Source organism: Nyctibius grandis, chromosome 2, assembly GCF_013368605.1.
Source record: "Nyctibius grandis isolate bNycGra1 chromosome 2, bNycGra1.pri, whole genome shotgun sequence".
Classification (NCBI taxonomy): Eukaryota; Metazoa; Chordata; class Aves; order Nyctibiiformes; family Nyctibiidae; genus Nyctibius; species Nyctibius grandis.
The window spans coordinates 116,061,157-116,084,100 of record NC_090659.1 but is presented as its reverse complement, the minus strand read 5'-3'; the positions used below and the strand labels follow the sequence as shown (position 1 = coordinate 116,084,100).

Sequence of the window (22,944 nt, the reverse complement as noted above, 5' to 3'; positions counted from 1 at the left end):
AAAATTCATCAGGGTACACTTGATCCCATCATCCAGATCACTTATGAAGATATTAAAGTGTTGGGCCCAATATTGATTTCTGGGAGACCCCACTTGTGACAGCTTGCCAGTTTGAAAAGGAGCTATTTACTACCACCCTCTGGGTACGGCCTGTCAGCCAGTTCCCCACCCACTGCATAGACCACTTGTCTAGACCATAACACATCAGTTTCTCTAGGAGGAGGCTGCAGGAAACTGTATCGAAAGCCTTGGAGAAATACAGGTAGACAACGTCCACTGCTCAACCCACATCAACCGAGCAGGCTACTTTGTAGTAGAAGGCGATCAGGTTTGTCAAGCATGATTTGCCCTTGGTGAATCTGTGCTGGCTTTTCTCAATCACATGCTTCACTTGACTTGTGATAGTCCCCAGGAGGATTCGTTCCATAACTTTCCCAGGGACTGAAGCAAGACTGATGGACCTATAATTTCCTGGAACCTCCCATAATTTCCTGGATATGTATTCACCAGGTGACTTGGACTATTCTATGGAGGATGTTATAGGAGACTACATTTATCTCATTAAATCGGTGATAACCTGTTCTTTGCCTCTGGGAATAAATTCTACTCCTACTCCAATTCAGACCTGTTCTGAGTACCAGTATCTTCAGATGTGCTCCAGATTTTAGCTTCTTAGAAATTATCCTTTACAAGTACATACTGGTACCTTGACATAGACTGGCAAATACATTGCCTTGTTGTGAAGAATACATATGAAAACAGCTCTGTTATCCTGGGCTGATAAAACAAAACAATTTTTTTCTTTGCAGAAAGGAAGAAATGTTACAGTAATTTTCATCTTCCAAAAAATCAGTCTGAGTGGTTGATCTAGTTTTTAAACTCCTACCTTGATATGGCCATGAAACAGATTTCCTGAAAGCAACAGCTAACAGAAATATATCTAATGCACTGTGGGTGCAACTCCATTGTCCTCCTTAACAACAATAGCTGCTTTGGAATCTTCTGGTTTACTTTTGGTCTCAATACTGATAAGGACTGAACTATATCATAGAGTCAATATTTTCCTGACATTTCAGCTGCGTATGGGACAGTCACGTCTTGACATGACAACAGATAACAAGAGCCTAAACACATTCATCGCATGACTAGGATTTTGATTGCTGGTATTCTTTTTTAATTATTTATTAATTATAGAGATATTTGATTACACTGTTTAATAAAAGCTGCTTAAATTATGTCTGAAGAAAAAACATAACCCTTCTCACAAAGTTACTAATTTTTTCAGCTGCTTTTTATGGACTTGGCTCATTTTCAATGTTTAAAAACCTGTATGAAGATTGTAATAATATTACATGACACTTCCACAAACATTGTTATCTTTCTGCTACAGAACAACATCTATTAATCTATTGTTTTAGACTGCCATATTTGCAAAACAAGGGCAACAACTGTTGTCAGAAAATATTACATATAGCCGCTGGAGCTAGCAGTTTGACTAACAGGAAAAATATCTGCTTGATTCATCAGCCTTGTAAATATAATTATGTTAGCTAATTATAAGTTCAGAGCTAGCATCGAAGGGTAAAATACACAAAAGACAAAGGAACCTGTAAAAAACACAAAGACCTGTAAAGGACATCCTCGTGTCTCTAAGATTTGCTCAAATCCTGCCTGGAATTCTCAGTGTCCTCTCATACTAAAGTCAGTGCAATTTTTCCAGTTACCTCAGTATACACAGAATTTAATTTGAGTTCAAATAGGGAAAAGGACTTTCAGTCAGATGGGTATCACCTATGAATATGTATTATCTAATAAGTCTAGGTATTTATATTTATTTGCTACTATTCATTCATATAAAAATAATCTACTTGCTGAATATTATCTCCATAGTTTTTTAAAAAAAGTGTCTGTTCAAACTATTCATGCAGATCCTGCCCATGGTGAAGTTCATCAGCATTGTAGTCTTCAGGGCTTATAAAAGCCCAAAAAATGTCCTTAGAAGTAGACAACTCTATTCAGTTTTCCTACTGACAAGTAAAAGGATGTTATATTAAAACATGTTGCTTCACTTCAAGACAGGTAAAGACATGCAGGTGGGGTAGTCACTACGTGCCAACCGGGAGCTATCGCATCCCTCCTTTCTATGAAGGGTTACAATTTATGGTTCGTAAGACATGTACAACTTACAACTTATGGTTCGTGACACTCTTGGAAATATATATTTGAGAGACTGAGCATTCCAGCCAACTCATTTGAAACCAAGCGTTACTCACAGGAATGCACAGGGTGTAATCTTTGGATTGTTACAGAGGAAAAGTTTCACGCAACACCTTAGATGGAATTTCCGTCTTCACTCAGACAAACCTTCTGGTTTGCAAATTCAAGACTGCATGCAACTTTAACACACCTTTGTATTTTCTTCCATATTGTCCTTTAAAAATAGAGGGCCATGCTTTTTAGCCTCTCAGGTAAAAGTTAATTCTGCTGTTTTCTTAAAAGCACCTCAGCACACTCCTTCTGACGTAGTAATCTACACAGTAACTGCTACTGCACTGCTCTGAAGTGAAACCACTCATTGCTGAGGGGGTTTTTAGCCTCATTCATTGAGGCTGTAAACAGTTCTGAGTTCAGGCTTAAGGACTGCATCCTTCATGTACCCAAGAGCTGCTAAGAATGGTGAGTGTTACCCACCGTACTGAATACAGAAACATGCAGAGATATGCAGACGGTTGTGATCAGCAGTGCTGAGTCTAGTTGGAGGCCTGTAGCTAGTGGTGTTCCCCAGGGGTCAGTACTGGGTCCAGTCCTGTTTAACTTATTCATCAGTGATCTGGATGAAGGGACAGAGTGTACCCTCGGCAAGTTTGCTGATGACACAAAACTGTGAGGAGTGGCTGATACACCAGAAGGCTGCGCAGTCGTTCAGAGACACCTAGACAGGCTAGAGAGCTGGGTGAAGAGGAACCTCATGAAGTTCAACAAAGGCAAGTGTAGGGTCCTGCACCTAGAGAGGAATAACCCCATGCAACAGTACAGGCTGGGGGTTGACCTGCTGGAAAGCAGCTCTGCAGAGAAAGACCTGGGAGTTCTGGTGGACAACAAGTTCACCATGAGTCAGCAATGTGCCCTTGTGGCCAAGAAGGCCAATGGTATCCTGGGGTGCACTAGGAAGAGTGTGGCCAGCAGGTCAAGGGAAGTTATCCTTCCCCTCTACACTGCCCTAGTGAGGCCACACCTGGAGCACTGTGTGCAGTTCTGGGCCCCCAAGTTCAAGAAAGATAGGGAACTACTGGAGCATCCAGTGGAGGGCTACAGAGATGATCAGAGGATTGGAGCATCTCTCTTATGAGGAAAGGCTGAGGGAGCTGGGTCTGTTCAGCCTGGAGAAGAGAAGACTGAAGGGGGATCTTAACAATGCTTACAAATACCTTAGGGGTGGGTGTCAAGGGGATGGGGCCAGACTCTTCACAGTGGTGCCCAGCGACAGGACAAGGGGCAAAGGACACAGACTGAAACATGGGAAGTTCTATGTCAATATGAGAAAAAACTTCTTTACTTTGAGGGTGACAGCACACTGGCACAGGCTGCCCAGGGAGGCTGTGGAGTCGCCTTCTCAGGAGATATTCAAAACCTGCCTGGACACAACTCTGTGCAACGTGCTCTAGGGGAACCTGCTTTGGTAGGGGGTTGGACTAGATGATCTCCAGAGGTCCCTTCCAACCCCAACCATTCTGTGATTCTGTGATATGCAGAAAGAGTCAGCATGCCATTATTCTACATAAGCATGAAATAAAAATAACAGAACTCCCAAAGTGTTCACAAGCCAAGGAACTTATTTGGCATCAGACTGTTCGGAAACAGCACCCACTTTACACCTATGTGCAAAATTGCTTAATTTCACAATTTACAGAGTTAGAATTCACAAAAAGCAGATGTCAATTGCTTTATACAAGGAATACTTGTCTACATTCTGAAGCAAAGAGATGACCTTTCCTGAAGCTTTCCCACAGGAACCAGCTAACACAGTTAATGGTGTGTAGCTAACCACCAGATAAAATTGGTATCTTCACTGGTAGCTATACTAAACTAGGTATCTAACCAGGAGACTAACTGGTAACTACACTAAATCAGCTAACTACACTATTCAAAGCTCCACCAAAGCTGATCATACATTCTCTTCTGAGTAAATTGCTATGGTCTTTCAGATCCCCAGTGCTTCATTTATGAAATGTAAATAAAAATCATCTGCAAAGGACTGAGAGATAAGTACTTTGGAAACCATAAGAGATGCAGCTATGCATTCCTTCTTTTACCCCCAAACACTGCCAGTACCACTGAGGCCAAAAGAACTTATTTGAAGAGTTGAAATGCCTTCCACAACACTTCCAGAAATTTCATGTATAATTGATTTTCAAGACAGGATTAAAAGCCTGTGGGTAGTCTCATCCCATGAGAATATGTGGCATGTTTCCAGTTAGTGTCTCATTCTTGGCTATTGCTTTTCAGATTAATTCTATCATAACCTAACCAAAGTTTGACTTAATTAACGGTTGGAAGACAAGCAGTCAACAAAATTGAATTGCATGATGCCATAAGAAGGTACCACTTCTGATTCATTAACAAGGTAATGAATAGTTGATGGAGTAACTAATCCTAGAAACCTTTTCCAGAAACATGAAAGACAAGGTGGTGATTGGTAGTAATCAGCATGGATTTACAAATGGAAAATCATGCTTAACCAACCTGATAGCCTTTTACAATGACATGATTAGCTTGGTGGATCAGAGGAGAGTTCTGGATGTTGTTTACCTTGACTTTAGTGAAGCTTTTGACAGTGTCTCCCATAACACCTTCATAGACTAGCTCGGGGGATTGTGGTCAGTGACACAAAGTAGGAGGGCAAGCCATTAGTGGTGTCCTCAGAGGTCAATACTGGGACCAATATTGTTTAATTTCTTCATTAATAACCTGGTTGATATGGCAGAGTATATCCTCAGCAAGTTCACAGGTGATACAATGGTTGGAGATGGACAAAACCTGACTGGATATGGCCCTGAAGAAACCTGCTGTAGTTGACCTCTCTTTGAACAGCAGGGTTGGACTAGATGATCTCCAGAGATCCATTCCAACATAAATGAGTTTGTGGTTACGTGCATATGCCTATCACCCTTTGTTTAACTATCTCACCAATATCATGACTCACAGGGCCCACCTGAACAGAGCTTTTGTCTAGTCATTTTGCAAGGCTTTTACTGGCTCTCAGAAAAGACCTTAATTCAGGAAATGATCATTACATACTTTGCATGGAGTTGAAACACAAACTGGCTGATGCTTTAGAAAAGAATACAGAATGCACTTCCTGGAAAAGTGTTCTATTTTCTCATGTGTTTACATGCTGTTTACAAACTTATAAGTATCATTATAAGATGAATCATGTCAGTGTACTTTGCTTTAAGACCTTGTTTCCAAAAGAAGCAGAAGGCACAGACTGACAACAGCTTGTGAAGACATTCATCTCCCTATACAGTGATGAGGCCTTCCAAAAGCTCAGAACAAAAAGGGTAAGACTTTTCCTCACTGAAAGGTTATAATCGTTGTTTTCATCAAGTATCATCGATTTTCTTCCTTGGCAAAATAGGTAAGGAAGGGAAGAGAGAGAAGGGAAAAGAAGATCATAATGAAGGGACTCCAGAGAATGTTAGAAGCACTGGCAACTTGTCAGCCTAAATGTTCCCTATATTAGATGTTCCCATATACTATATTTACTTCAGTGTATCAGATCCCATTTTATAGAATTCCAAGACTGTCTTGGACTATGGAAGTCCAAGACTCCCCCACCATGTCTGGGAGGTGAACACAGAAACCCCTAAAACTACATAGCAACATAGTGGACTTAGATTTTATTTCTTTTTGCAGCTGTAACTAGTTTGCATGTACATGCTTTGCATGTATTTGTTTCTGGTTGTGTAGCTGTCACATGCTGCGAGTCCTTCATCTGGAGCCCCGTAGAGCAGTTGAGTAAATCACTGTGGAAACTACCACTTGCACATCTTCATTTCCATTAGAGGATGTCCCAGCATTTGTACTGGTCAAAATGCTTTGTTCTGTTCTGTTTAAATGGGTCTACAAGGCAAAGCTCCAAGATGCGCCTTATCACAGCTAACCAAATCTCTTGGCTAACTGGTGCTGAGTATGTCCCGTAGTCTGCAGTAGTGTCAATTTTATTCACTTGAGATATCTGCTGGATATTTTTAATATCTTCTGTAATATCTTGAGCCTTATATTTCAAAATAGAATTATTTATGTTGTTGGCGTTCTTTTTTTTTTTTAATTCAACTAATCTTCTAGTGAATGTTAAAAAAAAATGCAAACCAACCAGCTTACCAAAACAAAACATGGTTTTTGTTTGCACAAAATTATTTTCGTTCTTCAGTTTCTTGTCCTCCTTTATAAAAGAGGTGGAAGATTAGCCATTCTAAGGACCTGAACATTGTTTTGATGCTGTAAGAGAGAAAAAAAAAAACCAACATAATTTCCTTTAACACAAATTCAGGCTAAAGACGGTAACAAAGATGAAGGTAATAGAAGGTGATAGTGAAGGTAATAGAAGATAAGCTAGCCTTTCACACAATATAAATTAATATCTGCCAGGACACAATAAAATTTTGTCCAGAGTTTTTAGCAGTGAAATGTCCTTACTTTGTTTGCTTCTACACTCCAGTCTTTTACAGTTGATCTGAACCAAGTTTTAGTTGGTTTCTTTTTTTTAACAAAATAACATCCTAAAAAATGCTACATATTTCACTTTTTTCTATGTGCAATATAGTGTTGGGAAACTGAAAAAAATATGTTATTAACAATAATATGTTGCCTAGCTATTCGTAGGATCTGACTAGATTGTACCTGTTGTGTTTTACAGCTTTTCATGTTAGACCCTTTGTCAGCTGTAAATGAGTTTTCATACTTGCAGTTGTTCATGTAGGTTTCCTATTCTTCTTTGGTCGAAGAAATCAACCGTGTGATTACTTGAAGTGAAGAACATTAAGTTGATATGTACTGACAGATACAGGAAACACAACTTCTTTCATGAATTACTGAAAAAACAGACTGATTTTGTTGTTATTCAGTGATTGTGCTCAGCAACTGGATGTTTTGAAGCTGGGCTGTCACTGGTGCCCACAGTGGTAAGCACTCAGAGTAATTAAGTGTCTTGGCTTCATTCCGTGCATGAAAAGCAATAGTACCCTAGACAGAGACATTCTCTCAGAAACAACAGGGGCCTTTTGCCATCCTAGACTACCCTGAAGGCAAGACTTCAGTGTGAGGGCATTGGTATAAGGGATCTTCACCCCTGAGCCTGCTGCAAAATGCAGCTCAGTTGCAGGTTCCTAGACATACAGAACAAGGTTATTGCCCCTTCAAACATTTTGTCAATGAAACTGGGCTGGTTGTGTAGAGGAGTGGCTGGCAAGGACCTGAATGGGAATGTCTCATCATACCACTCAGATCAGCACAACAGGGGCAACAGGGGAGGCCGAGAGGAGCTGTGCTTCTGAATGGTGTCACTGAAACCTACTGTCCTCATCGTACAAGCAGTTTTATTGATACAGACTAAGGGCATAGCTAGCCTCATGCTCTGTCTTTAACTGTAGATGTAAGCAGGCACTCAGGAAAAAAGAAAAGAGCAACCCCATATGATACTTTTCCTGTATTTTCTCAGCTTGTGATTCCTTCCAGCTCAGAGGATTTCCTGAACCTAGTATGTTGTGTCTGTTTAGTAACCTTCAACTGATGTCTCTTTCAAGTACTTTTCCAGCCTTCCCTTGAATACAGGTAAAATTTTTGCATGTGCAACATCTGTTAAGGAGTTCTACAGGTTTACTACCTACCACAGCAACCACCCCCTTTTGATTGCTTTGAATTTGACTAGCTTCACTGAATAGCTCTAGCTCTTCTATTGGCTCCATCCCTCAGTACCAGTGTGACACTATGGTGTCATTTTGGAGCAGGGAGCTGGACAGGTGCTGTCATTTTTTCCAGAGTGTGCATAATAGAGGTGGTATTATCTAACAGAGAAGAGCAAGGCTCATGAACCTAGAGTGTTCTTCATAATCTGTGTCTTGGGAGAGTCCCTGCACTCGTCTATCTGAGTTTCCCACCTGTTCAATCATTAGAAGGATTTTAAAAGTTGTTTTTCCTGCTTTGGGACAGACTGATGAAGAGCACTTACAATGTAAGTGATAACCTATGTGTTCTGGTTCTAGGGTGAAATTCTTGAACATAACCTAGGGAGAGACAAGCAGGCTAACCCCCAGAAGAGCAGCAGGGCTGGTGAGTAGGGCACTCTCTTGGGACTATGGGAGACATAGGCTCAAGTCCTTTTTCAAAGCAAGGCTCTTCTACCATGGAAGTATCCTAACCACTAGGCAATAGTGAATTCTCTAGAAAAGCCTGTCTCACCTCTTTTGCTTCCCCTTTTCTCTCTGAAAACACTCAGTACCAAGAAAGTTCTTGCAATCTCAGAAAGTATCAGAAGTCCAGAAAAGTATTTATCACCTCACAAACGTACTATCTGACTTTTGCTCTGGAAGAACGAACACTTGCTTCTGCCCTTTGCGGTGCTAGACAGTGCAATGTATTGTCTCTGTTGTTACTAGTGCACTAGGTGGCAACAGAGAATCACCACTGTCCCTACTCACACCAGAGGAAGCCACAGGTGAGCAAAATTACATACCTAGGGGTTACGAATTTCAAGCCTTTACTAAATTTTTAACAGCACAGCGTTAGAAATATTTTTTTTTGCACCTGCAGTCTATTACAAAACTCATGGCAGCAAACTCACAACAAGTACAGTGCTCCCATATTTAACCACAGGGAGAAGAAGCCTGAGCACACAGAAAAACCCGAGGCTTTGCTCACTGAGTTATATTCATACCTAGCTGCCAAGCATGCCAAAATCATGAGCTCAGAAACATATTAATCAATGGTGCAACTTAGGTGCCTCTTTTCAGCAAGACTATGTTGACACCTGAGAGCTACATCTTACAAGCCTAAAATTCAGCTCCTGAAAGTGTAGCTTCCAACACCAACTCATAGTTGCAGATGTAGGGCCAGGAACACAAGTCTGTCCCAGTCCAGCAGTCTGGGAGTCACTAAGCCACAGTCTCAAACTCCCTTTTATACGCTGAGCTTCTAGTCCTGTGGATCCTGCATTCTTCGCTTTGCAGGACAGCTTGAAAAAGGGGTGTACAGAGCATTCTCCACTAAACTGTCCCACAGTGGGGTGTTTGTATTGTTTTATCTTAAAATGAGAAGTGCCTATTTTAATCTTATACTTAACAGCATAGTGCTTTCATCCAGAAAGTGGATGACTAATGTTTAATCCCTATTTAGTCTGGATTCCAGACTTTTCTGTGAAAACGCAGACATCTAACTTTCAGGGTGTCTAGGCCTGGATTTCTTCTGAATAGAAAGCTCTCCCAAAGCCTTTGGGAGGCTGCACAATGAAAGGATAACTGCAACAGTGAATACTCCCCTTCTGCTCTGTGTATAGTACTCCCAGAGATGGTAGAGAATTTTCCTTATACATATCACAGGATAATTATACTCACCAAATATTTTAAACAGTTTCATAGAACATACATTCCCTAAAAAGAAAGAACCTGAATGTTCCATAGATCAAAGACCAGCCTTGATTCATTTTCTATGGTGTATTTTTTACCAGAGTCCCTAAATTCTGCGGTTCTAGTGAAAATATATTACCTGTCCCTTTCCATTACATTGATGTCTGCTGTATATCCCACTAATACCTGTAATCATGAAGCATAACTATGAAGGAGCTTATCACCACTTTTAAACTGTCATGTTCAAAGAAAACAAAAACCCATGTGGCACTTGCTTGGAGCATTATGTTAAACTTTCTGTTAGTAACACACTGTTGAACATTATACTAGACTAACATATCTCAGTAAATCAAAGATTACCCTAAGTCTTGGCTTCTAGTGTCACAGGGAATTCAAATGTCAGTGTGTGAAAGACTTAATTCTCTGCTCCACCTGCTGCTAGTGTCCCCTTCTGGTGCCTTCATTTCTGCTGGCATGAATGGAGTTTCATCTGAATTCGGCTAGCAGGATTTATTCTCTCTGATGGATTGTGAGGAAAAAAAAAGAGTTGATACAGGTGATTTTAAACAGATTTAAAAGTTACCTATTTAAACAAAAAATCAAGAACTACAAGAGCTTAAATACTGTAAAAAATTACTAATCAAAGAAGCCAAAACTAGAGACAAAAGTGAGCAGTGAGGAAGTAAGAAGCATCAGCCTTTCTCCAGGAGCATCTAATGTTTCCCTGCATGCCATTTGAGCCAAATACACTGAGCCACTCTGGAAAGAGAAACAAAAACCTACCCAGTCCTTACTTCTGCCTGCCTACCTGGTGCTAGTTCTTCAGTCCCTCAAGAGTCATGTGTTTCTTTCCATATAAAAGAGCAGACCTTAAGAAGAACCGCCACAACCAAGCCTGAAATGAGCTGCAAGAATTATAGGAACTGAAGCCCAGTGGAAAATATGATAAGTCAGAAAATGTAGGTGTCACTGGCAGCATCAAGAACCAGCAATGAAGTGGCCAGGTCTTCCATTTAAAAGCCACCACCTGGAGGTTTAGCAGAAGTTCTGGCTCTGAAAGCATAACCTTCTATCTTATGTAATTCTTTCATAAAATATGCCAAAACTAACTGAAATTTTGGGAAAGATGATCATCTGAGGAAATAGTGAGTATCCCTATGTACATGGATGCACATTTAATGAAGAAGCTCCAGGAGTGGAGCCAGCTACACAGTTCCATCACAGTAATCACCTGTTGCCAAAATCCTGAATGCTGAGCTGGAAAGCCACTCATGTCTTGCTCAGGTTTGCACTCAGGCTGGCCTGTAGAAGAACCTGCTGCTGAAATGGTTTGGCTGAGCAGACTGGTCCTGAGTTTCAGTCTCAGGGCTATTCTTCTACAACCAGGAGTGGAGAAGTCAATTTTATACCAATTTGCTGTTAGTTGAGTATGCTCCTGTTTTATCTGGTCCAGACCCTGACACTCACTCTAATGAGGGTTCAGTAGAGTCTGGAGCCTGGAAGTTATATTTAGGCCTAGTTCTCAAAAGATGATGTTGCACAAGAAATTTAAGACAGTACTTTATCAGAGCTGCATAGTTTCTTTTACTAATTAGTAATTACAGACAAGGGGAGATTAAAGAGAGACAGCTTTCTTGACTGAAAGACTGATTTCTTTCTTCAGCCTGTTGTATATGCCTCTTCAATCTCCATGTTGGTCTAGATTCAAACAATAGATGCAATAAGCCACTTGCTGTAATAAATCCTGGCTAACGTGCCTTGGGATTAATGCACTTCTATTTCTCTTTGACTGAAGGTAAGATCTGCTCTTTTAAAAGTTGTAGAAACTGTGAAAGGGGTTTAGGCTTTGATTTTTGCTCTTTTACATCCAAATATAATTCAAGTGCTTCATTTTTTTCATTGTTGTTGCTCCTATTATATGGACAAAATGCTTTCAGTATTTCACGTTCCTGTTAATAAGAGGTCTTTATTTTCTTGTATCTGATTAATGTCTCCTTTAAGTCTATGGCAATTCTCCTGTTAACTTCAGAAGACATTAAAGAGGCCTAAAAGGCAAATAATTTACATTAATATAATATAATATAATATAATATAATATGGCAATAACTTTAAGATTAAAACTATAAAAATAATGTTTTGTTTCCACAAATTGCTGGTAGTCAGAAACAAAAATTATATGCCACCAACAACTTCCATATCAAGCCTAGTATCAGGATCAAGGTTACCTTTATTAGAGAGAGGTGATGTCACAGCTGAGGAATGATTTTGTATGCAAGCAACATATCACTTGCAGAAATTTGGAATTATGATCAAGACTGTAAACATTTTTTTTCCTTTGATGACTTACAGGAAAGAACTAAAAGATTGAACTCACCTTGTGTATTTTGTGAACATTTTAGAAACTAGAACAAAAAAGCGTTTTGTATGCTTAGTGTTTTTATAAAAGTAACTTACAGAATAGATGACACCATGCATCCCTGAAGTGATATCTTGTGTCTTTGGCTATAAGGCTGTCTAGAAACTGAGCCCAGATTCTGTCTTTATACATCAACCACAACAAGAAAGCTATCAGAATCACACAGAATCACAGAATGGTTAGGGTTGGAAGGGACCTCTGGAGATCATCTAGTCCAACCCCCCTTCCAGAACTCTCCTTTTTAAGTTCATTTTGAGTACATGGGCTACAGGGGTCTATCAGAGAAATAAAAAAGGGGGCTGAAGAAGAAGCTAGCACCAGAGAAAAGTCTGGTGTGTATGGACAGACAGTCTGTCAGTCTAACTTCTTCTTGAGGATGTTTGTTACTGTGAACTCTGCAGGGGAATGATTGGCTTCATTTTATAGAATGATAGGACTCTCATTCACTTCATTAAAGTCAAGATCTTTCTTCTCTTCCTTTACTACAGATAAATACCTATAGGTAGTTGTCAGAGTGATATATCATAGAAAAACTCCAGTTCTCATAATTCTCAGGCAGTATAAAAGGCTATTTAATTATATACATAGTACTGATTATTAGAGGGATTGTTAAGCCTTAAGCCCAAAGAAAGAGCTTTCCCACTTACATTTCAACTGAAGACATAATGAAGTAAGAAACCTGCAAGACTAACTCTGAGTTTTCCTTTAGGGTCAGGATATGGAAATAGCAAATACAATAACTATCCTGAGTAATTTAAAAAAACCTGCCAACACATTATAGTCATATTCATTCACTTTCTGCCTTGCCTGTCTGTACTCTTTATATTTGTTGCTACACAGCTACCCAAGTTCGACAGTAAGAGAGGAGGGGGCAGAGAAAAATGCATCAGTATCACAGAATCACAGAATGTTAGGGATTGGAAGGGACCTCGAAAGATCATCTAGTCCAATCCCCCTGCCGAAGCAGGATTGCCTAGACCATATCACACAGGAACGCGTCCAGGCGGGTTTTGAATGTCTCCAGAGAAGGAGACTCCACAAGCTCTCTGGGCAGCCTGTTCCAGTGTTCGGTCACCCTCACCGTAAAGAAGTTTTTCCTCATATTTATGTGGAACCTCCTGTGTTCCAGCTTGCACCCATTGCCCCTTGTCCTGTCAAGGGATGTCACTGAGAAGAGCCTGGCTCCATCCTCATGACACTTGCCCTTTACATATTTATAAACATTCATGAGGTCACCCCTCAGTCTCCTCTTCTCTAAGCTAAAGAGACACAGCTCCCTCAGCCTCTCCTCATAAGGGAGATGTTCCACTCCCTTAATCATCTTCGTGGCTCTGCGCTGGACTCTCTCTAGCAGTTCCCTGTCCTTCTTGAACTGAGGGGCCCAGAACTGGACACAATACTCCAGATGCGGCCTCACCAGGGCAGAGGAGAGGGGGAGGAGAACCTCTCTCGACCTGCTAACCACACCCCTTCTAATCTACCCCAGGATGCCATTGGCCTTCTTGGCCACAAGGGCACACTGCTGGCTCATGGTCATCCTGGTGTCCACTAGGACCCCCAGCTCCCTTTCCCCTACGCTGCTCTCCAACAGGTCTGTCCCCAACTTGTACTGGTACATGGGGTTGTTCTTGCCCAGATGCAGGACTCTACACTTGCCCTTGTTATATTTCATTAAATTTCTCCCCGCCCAACTCTCCAGCCTGTCCAGGTCTCTCTGAATGGCTGCGCAGCCTTCCGGTGTGTCAGCCACTCCTCCCAGTTTTGTGTCATCAGCGAACTTGCTGACAGTGCACTCTATTCCCTCATCCAAGTCATTAATGAATATATTGAATAGTACTGGTCCCAGTACCGACCCTTGAGGGACTCCGCTAGACACAGGCCTCCAACTGGACTCAGTCCCATTGACCACCACTCTCTGGCTTCTTTCCTTCAGCCAGTTCACAATCCACCTCACTACCCGATCATCCAGACCACACTTCCTCAGTTTAGCTGCGAGGGTGCTGTGGGAGACCGTGTCAAACGCTTTACTGAAATCGAAATAGACCACATCCACAGCTTTACCATCATCTGTCCACTGGGTTATGTCCTCATAAAAGGCTATCAAGTTGGTTAAGCATGACTTTCCCTTGGTGAAGCCATGCTGAGTGCCCCTAATGATCCCCCTATCCTTGATGTGCCTAGAGACAGCACCAAGGACAAGTTGTTCCATCACCTTTCCGGGGATGGAGGTGAGGCTGACCGGTCTATAGTTACCCGGGTCCTCCTTCTTGCCCTTTTTGAAGACTGGAGTGACATTCGCTTTCCTCCAGTCCTCAGGCACCTCTCCCGTTGCCCACGACTTAGCAAAGATGATGGAGAGTGGCCTAGCAATGACTTCCGCCAGCTCCCTCAGCACCCGCGGGTGCATCCCATCAGGGCCCATGGATTTATGGACGTCCAGATTGCTTAATTGGTCCCTGACCCAGCCCTCATCTACCAAGACAGATTCCTCCTCTATCCTGACTTCTTCTGGGGCCGCAGGGATCCGGGGCTCCTCAGGACAGCCTCCAGCAGTATAGAGAGAGGCAAAGAAGGCATTCAGTAACTCCGCCTTCTTTTTATCCTCTGTCTCCAGGGCCCCCACCTCATTCATCAGTGGGCCTACATTGCCTCTAGTGTTGGTTTTACCTGCAATGTATTTGAAGAAGCCCTTTCTGTTGTCCTTGACCTCTCTTGCAAGGTTTAATTCCAAGGAGGCCTTAGCTTTCCTAGTTGCCTCCCTACATCCTCTGACAACAGACTTATATTCCTCCCAAGTGGCCAGCCCCTCCTTCCATGATCTGTACACCCTCTTCTTCCACTTGAGTATGCCCAGCAGTTCCCTGTTTAACCATGTAGGTCTCCTGGTATCCTTCCTTGACTTCCTACTTGTTGGGATGCTCTGATCTTGAGCTCGGAAGAAGCAGTCCTTGAATGCTAACCAACTATCTTGGGCCCCCTTACCTTCTAGTACCCTGTCCCATGGGATTTCCCCTAGCAATTGCTTGAAAAAGCCAAAGTTGGCCCTCCTGAAGTCCAGGGTTGTGATTCTGCTAGCTATTCTGTTCCTGCCACATGAGATCCTGAACTCTACCATCTCATGGTCGCTACAACCAAGGCTGCCCTCAACCTTCACCTCTTCAACCAGACCCTCCTTGTTACTGAGGATAAGATCCAGCAGCGCTCCTCTCCTAGTTGGCTCATCCACCATTTGCACAATAGACTGCGTAGAAACAATTTTCCTGTCTTGAAGCTAGGCCTTTGTATGCTAAAGACAAGAGTAATGGATGCAAGAGAAGAGTACACAAGGACGAACATGACTGTAGCTAGGGGGAAATAGAGCTATAAGAGGGAGATGTCTGTATGCAATGTATAGCAGCTTGTTAAACAAATGTGTAAGAACCAAAACACCATCCAATAAAAAATAAAACATCATGATATATAATCATTTTAGCCAGTTTGAAACCAAAGAAAGAATCAAAACCTTAAACAAAATGGTTATTGATTGCAATTACTTCTGGTTTTGGTAGAGATGTTAGAACTCAATAGTGTTTTCAGAAGGCAGATGCTTAACCCTTAGAAGTCCAGACCTTTCCAAAAAGTTTGTCTTGTGATTAAATTCCTACAATATCAAGTCATATCAAGATGGCAAGAAGGTGTGAATGTTTCCTTTTTCGTATTAATTGGGGTAGCAAGATCAATATGCAAGAACGCTTCATTAAATATCAGTCTACTTCCATTGCACCCAAAGTCAATATCAGAACTTATTTTCTTTTCTATGCACCCAATTATCAATGTTTATAACAGTGCAGATGTGCACCTTTGTGAGTCCCTGGCCAGATATTTGGCTTTAGTAGCTACTGCTTGTAATTAAGGAGTCTTTCCATTCCAGTGAGCAAATGTGTTTCTTATAAATGAATATAATCTTCTGTCTGATGAAACTGAAACCTAGAAACAAAGTCCATTGGGTAAATTATGGAAATAAAGATAATAATTCCAACTAGATGAGCATTCTGTAGTTTCTATATTGTTACAGACAGCAAAAAGTTACCTCTTTGGTTATCTTATGAATGTAATTATAGCCACTCAAAATGCTGTGTCTTAGGTGTATCAAGGAACATTTACTTTCTCCAAGTACTTAAAAGACATCTAAGATCTTTGATCTCTCAAAATGTTTATTATGTGTTTTTATGAATTAGAAAAGTTTCTCTCTACTTTTGTAGATTATTCATTGCAGTAATATAGTATTAAACTTTATGCTGCAGTCAGCAAAATAGACAGAAAAAAACATTGGACCTTACTTTTCAGGGCACAGTGTGAACACCTGACCCTGTAAACAGCCATACAAGTGACAAATCATTTGAGGTCTTTATAGATATTGCACCATTTTTCTTCTCTGTCGTAAAAAGGTATATTTCGTTTTTGACAAGTTCATTGCTAACTGTCTTTATTCATTGCAGCCGGAATTTTCAAGAATTCCTAAATTACACACACACTTTTTGAAATTCTCTTGCCAAATGTACTTTACAGTAAATTTCCAAATATGATTGAAAGATCTGAATGCCCACTTGATTTTAACTGAACAATTTAATTTTAGGTATAAACTGATGCTGGGAGGCCTTAGAGATTAGATTAATCTTAGCACACACCCTGGACTAAACTCTTATCTTCCTCCAAAAGGCATTCTAAAGCAAAAAAAAAAAAAAGTATTTTTTCTTTCTTTCTTTCTCCTGATTTCTCTATCTTCTAATGTCAGATACAGTGATGAAAAAACATAAGAGAAATTCATGTTGCCATAGTGTAAATATATTCTGATAAAGATGCCCCTGCTCCTTTGTTAGTCTTGTCTTTTATCCTATTTATTCTATGGCTAGAAAAGGCCTTCGAAGTCATCTCATCCTTTCTATGCTCAAAACAGGCATCAGCTGTATCTAGGCCAATACTGACAAATGTTTATTTTTTTTCTTACAACCACCAATGGCAGACTCAAAGCAAGATGTTCCAGCACTTCCATCTTCTTGCCATTAAAATGTTTTTCTCAATGTCTAATCTGAAACTTCCTTGTTGTAACTGAAGCTTGTTTATGTTCACCACAGTCATGGGAATGGATTATATCTTTCCTGCTTCGTTTATTTGAAGGTTGTTACCATGCCCCCCCTCAGTCCTCTCCCTAGTTTGTTCAGTCTTTCCTCACAAATCATAAAACTAGTAGATATTTGCTTTGCTCTAGATTAGCTCTAATTAGAGTTTACTTCTTTCTTGAAGTGCAAAGCCCCAACCTGGAGACATTGCCTTAGCAATCCTGAGTAAGACGGAACAATTACTTTATGTGGTTTTGCGTCTGAAAATTATATTTACCTTTTTCACAACAGCATGACATTACTGAATTATATTCAGTATAGTGCATATAAAGCCAGCAGGAAATGACTCTTTGTGCAGGTCCAACAACATACTCAAATAGACCCACCTCAACCTAAAGCAGGAAGTAACTGCTCAGGAGGGCACAGAAACCAACACAGTACTATTGGTTTTGCATCCTACTTCTAAGACAACTAGCACGGAATTGCTTTACATCCAGTACCATGTCAGTGAACTGTAGCTATGAAAACACTTGAGTGACCTTCAAAGTATAAAGAGAGTGTGAGACAGGCTGCTACATGTATTACAAGGAACCATCTAAAATAAATTGTACACCACTCTTGAGATGAGCCATGTTTCTGTAGCTACAGATGGATAATTATGATTTCTGTTAAGTTCACTAGCTGTTGTGCAAATTCTGATCAGCATGGTCTTCCCCTAAAGTGTATGGGAGGAAGAGAGCTCCCCATGCCTTAATTCAGATCAAGCAAGTTACAGATACAGAGCAGGTGGAGCAAACAGTATACAGGTGAACTCCTGCCATTTTTGGAGGAGTTTATTATTACAAGGTTGTTGGTTCTGTGGCTCCCAGCTAATTACATCATTATCCACAGCATTATTTCTGTGCTTAAAATTAAATGGAGAACTGCTTTCCTAGATGAGCAAGCACTAGAAAGCTCAGAATTTGTAGGATTGAGCATCTAATTGCTCTTTCAAAAAAAATAATTATGTTCCGAACACAATTTTAAAAGCTACTTGGGTCTTTTGCACATCTGTTCACGCTGTGAAGGACTTTAGGCAAAAAAAGTGAGCATACAAACCAGAAATGTGTTTTATGCTACGTAAATACCAAGAATCTAAAGTTAGTGCCTCTATTTTCTGTCTCTGGGGAAGTTCCTAGAGAGTGATTTCACATTTTCATTAAAAAGCAAGGAAGACACTACTTATCATGGTAAGAATCTCATTTTTCAGGAATATGATTTACTATCTCACTATTTTATTAAAGTATCCTTAGATATAATGCCAGAAATTTGAAACTGATGAAAATGACACTGTTTAAAGACAGACAATAAGTCTCAACCATATCACTAAAACGCCTTTAAATATCATCAGTAGAAAAGGATCTAAAGTCTCCTCTCACGAATTTGAATACTTTCTCTTGCATTCATGCATTTTTCCTTTGTATAATTAAATAGGCCTTTCTACAGAGGGTCGTGAAGGCAATTCAGTTTTCCTTAGTCAATCTAATGGGAAAATAACTACAGTATGGGTAGGCCATTCATGCGGAAAATATCTATACTACAGACTATTGTGTAGCAATTTAGCCATAAACCAACACATCCTTCTAATCCCTACAGACCTAGTTTTGTATATCCTTCCCCTTGATACCTGTCGAGCCTGTTGTACTCCAGTGACAGGTTAGAATGGCATAACAGCCATTTCTTTTTCACCTTATTTGATCCAGCTATGGAGTTAGCTACACTGAAACAATTCAACACATGCCTATGTAATGTCTCACTGATGATTACGTTTATTAAAGGTTAAAATAGAAAGGAGGGTAATATCGAGTTAATATTAACAGATTTGAAACATCATGTTGCTGCAGGTATTTCCATGGTGCTGTAAGTTGAATTGTAAAGTTATTTCTCATACAGACTTACTGGTCATATATACCTGCTGCTTGCTGACATCATCAATAATTTAGCATTGCAAATATCTAAAATAATATATCATATTTTCTTCTAGTTCACAGCTATGCTTGCTTTCAGACTTATGTCTATGTATTTTTCTTTTTCCCCAGGTAATGCATTTGTGGTGAGCCTGGCTTTTGCTGATCTGGTAGTGGCCTTGTATCCATACCCACTGGTGCTCTTAGCTATTTTCCACAATGGATGGACTTTGGGTGAAATGCACTGTAAATTGAGTGGCTTTGTGATGGGACTAAGTGTAATAGGCTCTATTTTCAACATCACTGCAATTGCGATAAACCGATATTGCTATATATGTCATAGTTTTGCCTATGACAAAGTGTACAGCTCTTGGAACACGATGCTGTACGTCTCCTTAGTCTGGGTATTAACAGTAATTGCAACTGTGCCAAATTTTTTTGTTGGCTCTTTAAAGTATGATCCACGCATCTATTCATGCACATTTGTTCAGACTGCAAGCTCCTACTATACCATAGCTGTTGTAGTAATTCACTTCATCATCCCTATCACCATTGTGAGCTTCTGCTATCTTCGAATTTGGGTTTTAGTGCTTCAAGTTAAAAGACGAGTCAAGTCAGAAATAAAGCCCAGACTGAAGCCAAGTGACTTCAGAAACTTTCTTACCATGTTTGTGGTTTTTGTGATTTTTGCCTTTTGCTGGGCACCTCTGAACTTCATTGGGCTGGCTGTAGCCATCGATCCTATGGAAATGGCACCAAAAGTTCCTGAATGGTTGTTCATTATAAGCTACTTCATGGCCTATTTCAACAGCTGCCTTAATGCAATAATATACGGACTTCTTAACCAGAATTTTCGGAATGAATACAAGCGAATTTTAATGTCACTGTGGATGCCAAGGCTTTTCTTCCAGGACACATCCAAAGGAGGAACTGATGGTCAGAAGAGCAAGCCTTCTCCTGCTTTAAACAACAATGACCAAGTGAAAACTGATACCTTGTAAATGTGTAATAGTCAGTGCAAGGGTTTGTCATGGAGAAACCCAAAAATATAGTTGTAATGTTCTGGTCATTCTTGCTTACTTTTGGGGGCTTTCCATTTGGATGGCACTTTGTGACTAGAATACTGTCTTCTTGTTAAAGCACATTGTTCTCTATTCATGATTTATAGAAGATATCAATTGAAAATGCATTTCAGAATTAAGGAGCAGGTGAGTGCAAGCTGTTTTAGTTCTGAGAGCTGAATTCTGCTCCCAAATATATGAATGAGGTATTTTTTTTACTTCAGTGTGAATTTTGCATTCTTTATACAACGGCAGGGTTCATTTCTTAGAAGATGTAGTGAAGGTACTTGTCTACGAGCAAAGCAGCTCATCAAGGCTGCAGAGTGATATTTTCCTCCCTCCTGTATTTGAACACAGAAGGTGAAGCAGGCACTCTCTTTTCCACACATAAGCCAAGCATCACATTTCTGTACAGGTACTGATGGAGGTAGTAGTATCTTTGAATCAAACGTGTAAATTAGAGAGAAGAATGTTTGTGTAAAAGCAAATATTAATATTAGAGCTTTTCCTCACAGGTTTTTCCTACTTACATACACTGAGATTGGGAATACAGTGTATTTACTCTTTTCATCTTCTGTGGTTGATTTTACAGTAGATAATATAACACAAATGATTGGTTTCTTACACATTTACTTTACGTAATATTCTTCCTTTAGAGAAGATTGAATTTTCATTGTGCTCCATTTATTTAGCTAAATATATACATCCAATGCCGTTTAATGCACTTTAGCACACCTTACACATTTGCAATAGGCTGGAAATTATGACATATGACCTGTGATCATCTGGAGTGGCAACTAGGCACAAGGCAGGATATCCTAGATCATCTCAAATGACAGCAGACGAAAAGAAGAAGCACTTTCGACTATAATGGTAGCTGAGATACTTGCCTCACATGTCTACATCTAATCTTGAACCAAATCCACTGTTGGTGTCTAATCTAAAATAATCTTCAAGGTTCCCCATAGTGGAGATATGTTTCCTTCCACCTGTTATAAACGCACATCCAAGGATGAGATTAATTGCTTTGTGGAGGTACTGGTCTCCTTTCATTGACTTTAGAAGAAGCTTTGATTACTAGTTCAAACATCACACTTTGGATTGCTAGACTGGGATTAATCTTGCCTAGTTTGGGACGTCTCCAGTGTAGGTGTTTGCACATGATATATTTTCTAAATTCCCACTGTAGTCCATGGAGTTCTAGGAAATGATTCATTTTATCTTGAAACAAGCATCTTGATTAGTCAGGGGAACTGATCAACAGACCGCACTAACTGTCTTCATTGACAGTAATGGAGATCAGGCAGCCCATGTGGACACATTTCAGGCAAAGACAGATGAACTCAATCCCATAATTAGTATACCTACAGTTCATATTTGCACAGTTCATAAAATAAAAGGATGATTTTCCATTTGTTTTCAAACTCAACTGAAATTCAAACTGGATTTCTTCTTTTTCAGCTAACACATTGTAACAATGACCATACAGATCAGATTATAATCTGGGTTATACCCCACAGCATCACAGTAATTTATACAATGTGATTTGCATTATCTCTAAATCAGATTAGGGATCTGTGTGCAGACACACAGTCAATGAAGATATTTTGTGATTAGACCTGAAATGTACATTACTCTTAGTAGCGCTGTTCAGGTGAGAGGAGATAGGCCAATTAGCTTTTCTCTGGTAAATCCATGTCAGGTATTGAAATAAGAGAAGGAGGAATTCAGGTTGCTATTACATTCCAGTTTGGGTTTCCTTACCTGGTTATTATGAAAAATATTTCTGTAGTAATTTTAATTTGTACAGCCAATATAGTGCTCCTGAAGCCATAAAGACATATTGAACATCATCCTTGTGTTGCTATACTTATAGAAAAACATCAAAGAACCACAATATTTTAAATGTTTTATTTGCTTGCCAGAAGTCTATGTAAAGAATGGCAAAGTGATATGTGATAATTTTTCTAGCTTCTTTCATGTTCTTCAGATAATTTCTGATAATGTTTGAAGTTCAGTACCCAAGGACTCATACAGTAGTAGCTTGATGAAAGCTGAAAACTTTGTGAACAGGGGTAAGAAAGAGATGGGAAAAATTTAACCTGGTGGTAGATAATAAAAGCAGTGTAGCTAAAAGTAGCAATCATTAATATGTAGGTTCTACTTGGAACATAATTTTGTAAGTCTAACACAGTTTCAATATGTGTTGTCTTTCTTCATTACTTCCATACCAAGGTACTGAGCACAGAACTAATACACATGTATGTCTACATGTGAAACTTCCCTCAGAGGAAATATGGAGTTTCAAGTATCTGGGAAACTTGCAGGAAAGGACTTCAAATTGTTTCATTGACAGTCCTGCTTCTTCTGACTTCTATGAGTACTCAAAGTTGTGACTTGAAAGTCAAATTTTGTTGTCTGACTTGTAGATGAACTAGTATTAGAAGTAAATTGATTGACCTTGGTTTACCACTTGCTGACACAGGTCAGAATAGAGTCCAGAATTTGGATCAAATTCCCATTACTATTTGATCTCCATAAAACAAATCTAAACATTGTAACCACCTGCTTGGCCATAAAAGTGAGCAGCTATCATTCTGCATACTTATGGGAAGAAGATTTGAAATCTTTATGAAGTCATTTTACAAATTATCTCTGCACATTAAAGATCATTTTTAAGAATCCTTGTACTGGTATCTCCTCAACTATCCTAAATGAAGCTCACGTGAGTAATGCATTGTTCAAAGAAAGAAGTGTTGCAAAATTCAATCCTTCCTCACAAATGATGGAAAAATTTTG

The 22,944-nt window shown here is 39.9% G+C and overlaps 1 protein-coding gene across 1 annotated transcript in view; it reads left to right on the top strand.

Moving 5' to 3' along the window:
- The window catches only part of MTNR1B (melatonin receptor 1B), a 30,447-nt gene extending 10,362 nt beyond the window's left edge, over nt 1-20,085 (top strand). Inside the window, exon 2 of the mRNA XM_068425209.1 lies at nt 19,217-20,085. Coding sequence (XP_068281310.1) covers nt 19,217-20,085 — 869 coding nt within the window. The remainder of the gene's footprint in view (nt 1-19,216) is intronic.
- The last annotated feature ends 2,859 nt before the right edge of the window (nt 20,086-22,944 follow it).